The sequence below is a fragment of the Muntiacus reevesi genome, chromosome 22 (assembly GCF_963930625.1).
Source record: "Muntiacus reevesi chromosome 22, mMunRee1.1, whole genome shotgun sequence".
Classification (NCBI taxonomy): Eukaryota; Metazoa; Chordata; class Mammalia; order Artiodactyla; family Cervidae; genus Muntiacus; species Muntiacus reevesi.
The window spans coordinates 479,454-485,655 of NC_089270.1; the positions used below are offsets into that span (position 1 = coordinate 479,454).

The 6,202-nt window shown below is 66.4% G+C and overlaps 1 protein-coding gene across 1 annotated transcript; it reads right to left on the reverse strand.

The window, feature by feature from the left end:
• Positions 1 to 2,622: 2,622 nt before the first annotated feature.
• Positions 2,623 to 5,888, reverse strand: SPON2 (spondin 2). The gene is made up of 6 exons (XM_065914154.1): positions 5,671 to 5,888; positions 5,092 to 5,317; positions 4,567 to 4,790; positions 4,302 to 4,493; positions 4,010 to 4,184; positions 2,623 to 2,946 (listed from the first exon to the last, which is right to left on the reverse strand). The coding sequence occupies exons 2-6, from the start codon at positions 5,312 to 5,314 to the stop codon at positions 2,762 to 2,764; spliced, it is 999 nt and encodes a 332-aa protein (XP_065770226.1). The 5' UTR covers positions 5,315 to 5,317; positions 5,671 to 5,888; the 3' UTR covers positions 2,623 to 2,761.
• Between the last annotated feature and the right edge of the window lie 314 nt (positions 5,889 to 6,202).

The following is a 6,202-nucleotide window of genomic DNA, read 5'->3' on the forward strand; positions in this document are numbered from 1 at the left end:
CGTGTGTGCCGTGTTGTGTGTGTGTGTGTCTGCCGTGTGTGTGTGTGTGTGTGTGTGTGTGTGTCTGCCGTGTGTGGCATGTGTGTGTGTGCCGTGTGTGTGTGTGTGTGGCGTGTGTGGGTGTGCGGCGTGTGTGTGTGTGCGGCGTGTGTGTGTGTGTGCCGTGTGTGTGTGTGTGTGCCGTGTGTGTGTGTGTGTGTGTGTGTGCCGTGTGTGTGTGTGTGCCGTGTGTGTGTGTGCCGTGTGTGTGTGTGCTGTGTGTGGTGTGTGTGGCATGTGTGTGTGTGCCGTGTGTGTGTGTGTGTGTGCTGTGTGTGTGTGTGTGTGTGTGTGCCGTGTGTGTGTGTGTGCCGTGTGTGTGTGTGTGCCGTGTGTGTGTGTGTGCTGTGTGTGTGTGTGTGCCGTGTGTGTGTGTGTGCCGTGTGTGTGTGTGTGTGTGCTGTGTGTGTGTGTGTGTGTGCCGTGTGTGTGTGTGTGCCGTGTGTGGCATGTGTGTGTGTGCTGTGTGTGTGTGTGTGTGCCGTGTGTGTGTGTGTGTGCGGCGTGTGTGTGTGTGTGTGTGTGTGCTGTGTGTGTGTGTGTGTGTGTGTGTCCCGTGTGTGGCATGTGTGTGTGTGCCGTGTGTGTGTGTGTGTGCCGTGTGTGTGTGTGTGTGCGGCGTGTGTGTGTGTGTGTGTGTGCCGTGTGTGTGTGTGTGTGTGTGGCGTGTGTGTGTGTGTGTGTGTGTGTCTGCCGTGTGTGGCATGTGTGTGTGTGCCGTGTGTGTGTGTGTGGCGTGTGTGGGTGTGCGGCGTGTGTGTGTGTGCGGCGTGTGTGTGTGTGTGCCGTGTGTGTGTGTGTGTGTGCCGTGTGTGGTGTGTGTGTGTGTGTGTGTGTGTGTGCCGTGTGTGGTGTGTGTGTGTGTGTCTGCCGTGTGTGTGTGTGTGCGGCATGTGTGTGTGTGTGGCGTGTGCGGCGTGTGTGTGTGTGTGTGCCGTGTGTGTGTGTGTGTGTGCCGTGTGTGGCGTGTGTGTGTGTGTGTGGCATGTGTGTGTGTGTGTGTCTGTCGTGTGTGCCGTGGTGTGTGTGTGTGTGTGTGTGTGTCTGCCGTGTGTGTGTGTGTGTGTGTGGCATGTGTGTGTGTGTGTGTGTCTGCCGTGTGTGCCGTGTTGTGTGTGTGTGTGTGTGTGTCTGCCGTGTGTGTGTGTGTGTGTGTGGCGTGTGTGTGTGTGTGTGTGTGTGCCGTGTGCGGCGTGTGTGTGTGTGTGTGCGGCGTGTGTGTGTGTGTGCCGTGTGTGTGTGTGTGCCGTGTGTGTGGGTGTGCCGTGTGTGTGGCGTGTGTGTGTGTGTGTGTGTGTGCCGTGTGTGTGTGCCGTGTGTGTGCCGTGTGTGTGTGTGTGCTGTGTGTGGTGTGTGTGTGTGTGCCGTGTGTGTGTGCCGTGTGTGTGCCGTGTGTGTGTGTGTGCTGTGTGTGGTGTGTGTGTGTGTGCCGTGTGTGTGTGTGTGTCTGCCGTGTGTGTGTGCCGTGTGTGTGCCGTGTGTGGCGTGTGTGTGTGTGTGTGTGGCATGTGTGTGTGTGTGTGTGTGTCTGCCGTGTGTGCCGTGTTGTGTGTGTGTGTGTCTGCCGTGTGTGTGTGTGTGTGTGTGTGTGTGTGTCTGCCGTGTGTGGCATGTGTGTGTGTGCCGTGTGTGTGTGTGTGTGGCGTGTGTGGGTGTGCGGCGTGTGTGTGTGTGCGGCGTGTGTGTGTGTGTGCCGTGTGTGTGTGTGTGTGCCGTGTGTGTGTGTGCTGTGTGTGGTGTGTGTGGCATGTGTGTGTGTGCCGTGTGTGTGTGTGTGTGTGCTGTGTGTGTGTGTGTGTGTGTGTGCCGTGTGTGTGTGTGTGCCGTGTGTGTGTGTGTGTGTGCCGTGTGTGTGTGTGCTGTGTGTGGTGTGTGTGCTGTGTGTGTGTGTGTGCCGTGTGTGTGTGTGCTGTGTGTGGTGTGTGTGGCATGTGTGTGTGTGCCGTGTGTGTGTGTGTGTGTGCTGTGTGTGTGTGTGTGTGTGTGTGCCGTGTGTGTGTGTGTGCCGTGTGTGTGTGTGTGCCGTGTGTGTGTGTGTGCTGTGTGTGTGTGTGTGCCGTGTGTGTGTGTGTGTGTGCTGTGTGTGTGTGTGTGTGTGTGCCGTGTGTGTGTGTGTGTGTGCTGTGTGTGTGTGTGTGTGTGTGCCGTGTGTGTGTGTGTGCCGTGTGTGGCATGTGTGTGTGTGCTGTGTGTGTGTGTGTGTGCCGTGTGTGTGTGTGTGTGTGCTGTGTGTGTGTGTGTGTGTGTGCCGTGTGTGTGTGTGTGCCGTGTGTGGCATGTGTGTGTGTGCCGTGTGTGTGCCGTGTGTGTGTGTGTGTGTGGCGTGTGTGTGTGTGTGTGTGTGTGTGCTGTGTGTGTGTGTGTGTGCGTGTGTGTGTGTGTGTGTGTGTGTGCCGTGTGTGTGTGTGCCGTGTGTGTGTGTGTGTGTGTGTGTGTGCGGCATGTGTGTGTGTGTGTGCGCGCCTGTGCGCGTGGTGGTCCCCGGCTCATCCCCGCAGGGTGACCCCTGCTCCTGGGGAAAAGTCCCGCGGCGCGTGCGCCCCGCCTGCCCGCCCCTCCGCCGGGGACGCACGAGGCCAGGGCTACGGTGTGGGCGACACCGGTCTTTATTCTGGAGCTGGGACGGGCCCCTGACGAGGCCGGTGACCCGGGGCCCCAGGTCTGAGGTATTTCGCAGCCGGGCCGGGGCCAGTCTCTGCGCGGGCGCGGGCGGGCGCGGGCATCAGAGGCAGTTATCGGGGTCGCAGGGGGCCTCCTCCTCCAGCGGCGGGCAGGGCGCCCCGTGGTTGGCCGGCCGCACGCGGACGTAGCGCGTCCTGCTCTTGGCCCCCAGCCGCCCGCAGGGCCCGGCGCACAGCCCCCAGGGCGACCACAGGGAGACCTCGCAGTCCAGCGGCGTCTCCGGGTCTGGGGGCGACAGGGGGGCGGTGGGGGGCGGGGCCGCGGCGGGAGGGTTTCCCGCCCCAGGCCGCCTCCAGGCGGGTGGGGACGCGGGCGCTTTCCTCGGGGCGCTGGGGAGCGAGCCCCAGGGCGCCGCCAGCACGCAGGCCCCCTAAAAGCCACCGGGGCGACGGGTGGGGGTCTCCGTCCTGAGACCCTCCACCCGCGCAGGCAGGAGGAGGGGCGGGGAACCGCGCGCGGACGATCACAGACCCGCGGGTCCTCCACCGCCCGCTCTGCTGTTCGGGCGCCCACCCTTGGGGAAGCCGACCGCCGGGCGCGCGCGGCCCAACGCTCGCCCCTTCTCCGCGGCGCCGCCCCCAGCGTCCGGCGCCAGGAAGACCAGAGGGGCCCCCTGGGCTCGTCCTCAGTCATCAGGGACACGGGGTGGGCACTGCGACCTCTCACCACTCACTTCTGAGCAGTAGAAGCCTGAAGGGCTTTCAACTGGAAACGCTGCGCGGGTCTGCTCCCCAGCTTGGAGCTGAGCGCACCAGCTCCCAAACCTCTCAGAACCTGCGTCCGGGGCCCAGCGCTCCCCTCCAACCCCCCTCTGAAGGCAGGTAACCCCAGGGCCTGTGCTTGGGCGTCTGAGTGCCAGAGGCCTTTCCGGGTGTAACCTGTCCTCCCGCCCCACGTGGCCCCCCAGCAGCCTGGCTCAGAATGGACGGATCGCCTCTCCAGGCTGTGTGGCCTGGTGATCGGTACTGGAGTCTGGCGGTGGGGCTGAGCCCGGCGGGCCCTGGTGTGGGGGGTGCCCCTGGGGGGTGCACGTGGAGGCCGGGGCGCCTCGGTGACCGTGGTAGCTGTCACGTCACAGGCATTCCCCCTGGGGTCAGTCTGCGGGGCGGACACTGATTCTCAAGGGTCTCTAAGGGTGAGAGGCCAGAGCTGGAGACCCAGGACCAGGTGGTGTCCAAGCATCTGCCGGAATGACGCCCACACCAGAGAGCCGCTCCTGTCCGCTGGGAGCGCCAGCGCCTGGCAGCGGGGTCACGTGTGTGAAGGGTGGGGTGGGAACCACGCTCACCTGGAAGGCTGTCCACGATCTCGTTGCCCCCGGCCCCCAGGTCCAGGGCGGGTGGGACGAAGGCCCTGGGGCTCTGCCGGAGCCGCACCAGAGTCACTCTGGCGATGGGGGGCAGGGCCTTCAGCCGCGGGTAGTAGAAGGAGTTGGCGGGGTGGCTGGGAGACGAGGCCGTGATCTGCAGGGGAGAGGGCGAGTCCGAACCTGGGGCGCGCTGAGGCGCCGGCCCCCCGCTGCGGGCTTCCGCGGGCCTCCCCGGGACCCTCCTGGGGTCCAGAGAGCCGCCGGCCCTCACCTCTGTCACCGTGTCCTGCGGGACAGTGGCGAAATTGGGGGACGAGAAAGTGAAGCCGCTGTCGGTCCCGGCATCGTAGGGGTACAGGTCCACGGCCACCTGCTCCCGCCAGCGGCCGCTGTCACACAGGTCCAGGCTGTCGACGCCCACGAACCAGTCGGGGCTGGGCACGATGCGGACCACGAAGGACACCTGGGGGCCGAGTGCTCAGCAGGGGCCCCCGAGCCGCCCGCCCGCCTGCCCGCCTGCCCCACTGCCCCCTCACCAGCGAGTGCCTGGAGTGGGCCTCGAGCTCCCCGGACGTCTGCCCGGTGCCGCTGGGCACGGCGGGGGCGGAGAACACGCCGCGCACGCTCTGCAGCCGCTCCCCCGCCGCCTCCATCTCCCGCATCAGCGCCCAGGCCTCGCCCCTCTCCGCGAACTCGCGCAGCCCGTTGCTCACGTACTGGTCCTTCCGCCACAGGCTGTAGTCCGAGCTGTGTGCGGCCCCTGAGGGGTGCCGCCGCCAGCCTGGGTGAGCGCCACCCTGGGGACGCCGCCTGGACCCTCAACCCAGCACCCCGGGTGGGAGGGACAGACACCACCTGCCTGAGTGAGGAGCCCCCCACCCCGGCACCTTGCTGTGTGACCCTGCCCCCCACGGTCCTGAAGGCTGGGCACAGCTGCGGTGCACGGAAGACCTTAGCAAATGTCTCTTGCACTGAAGTGAGGGGTGCGGAGCCTCTGCTGGGTAACCAGCCCTTCTGGTCCCCACGGGGCGCCCCAGGGACAGGGCGGGGGCTGCACTCACCCAGCAGGGACGACCACTGGGCGGGAGGGCGGAAGAGCGGGTACTGCTTGGGGAAGGACGCCTGGCTCCACTTGCCCGTGAACGTGATGCTGTACCTGGCCAGCGGCTGGGCCGTGCACATGGGCTCTGCCCCCAGCGGCTGGCCAGTCGCGCTGCCCAGCGAGGCCAGGAGGAGGGCCCAGAGGGCAGCCACCCGGGGGAAGGCCAGACGTGGGGTTCCCATCACCTACGAGAAGGGGGCACGTGCTGCTCCCCTGGTCCCCGGAGTGGAGCCCCCAGGACACCAGGCACCTCCCTCGGAGTTCCCTCTTTGGCTTGGGCCGGGCCAGACCCCATGGCTGGAGTCCCAGGCCGAGTCGGGTTACAGCAGCCCAGGGTGCTGGCAGGTCACGCCTGGCCCGGGGCTTTCCCCAGTGCCGCGCCTCTGGCGCTGCCATCCCAGGGAACCCCAGGGACGGGAGGGTCGCCGACCCGGCCTCAGTGGAGGGGCCTCCCTCCGGGGGGGGGTACTGCTGGTTTCTGGGGGCCAGCGCCAGGCGACCCTGGGGACCAGGGGGCTGGGAGGACGTGCATACTCACCCAGCAGGAGGCGGGACGACTGGCGCTGAGCTGCAGACAGCTGAAGTCCCAGCAAGAGCCCACGGCTCCAATTTATGCCACAGATGGCCCCTGGCCGGCCAACGAGGCCCCAGGCCCTGCACCGCGGCAGACGGGACGCGGGGAGAGAGCCGGACCTCCGTGCTGGCCTGGCCACCCGCCGGCTCTGACGCGGAGCAGATGCTCCAGCGCTGAACTCACTCCTCCCCTGGTGCCCGCCCCCGCCGCACCCCTTCCTTTGTCTTCCCGCCCCCCCCCCGCACCCCCCCGCCCCGGTTCCCATCAGGCCTTCCCTGGTGTGTCCCCGCGGCCGGGGAGGGGGGGGCGGCCTGCCAAAGCCAGCGCCGGAGGAGGGCTGGGCCAGGGCCACTGGCGTGTGCTGCCCTCGGGACGGGGTGGTTCGTGGGGGGCCGGGGTCAGGCCTGACGTCAGGCCCAGCGCTGGGGACACTGCTGGGGGGGCTCCGGGCTCAGTGGACACAGTTCCTTCCTGTGCACGGAACGGCCATCTGGAC

Excerpts from the sequence above, each read along its gene's own strand:
- SPON2 (XM_065914154.1), bottom strand. The coding sequence starts at position 5,314 with ATGGGAACCCCACGTCTGGCCTTCCCCCGGGTGGCTGCCCTCTGGGCC. Across the intron at positions 4,494-4,566 it reads CCCACTCCAGGCACTCGCTG|GTGTCCTTCGTGGTCCGCAT; the intron begins GTGAGGGGGCAG and ends CTCGGCCCCCAG. Across the intron at positions 4,185-4,301 it reads CGCAGGACACGGTGACAGAG|ATCACGGCCTCGTCTCCCAG; the intron begins GTGAGGGCCGGC and ends TCTCCCCTGCAG.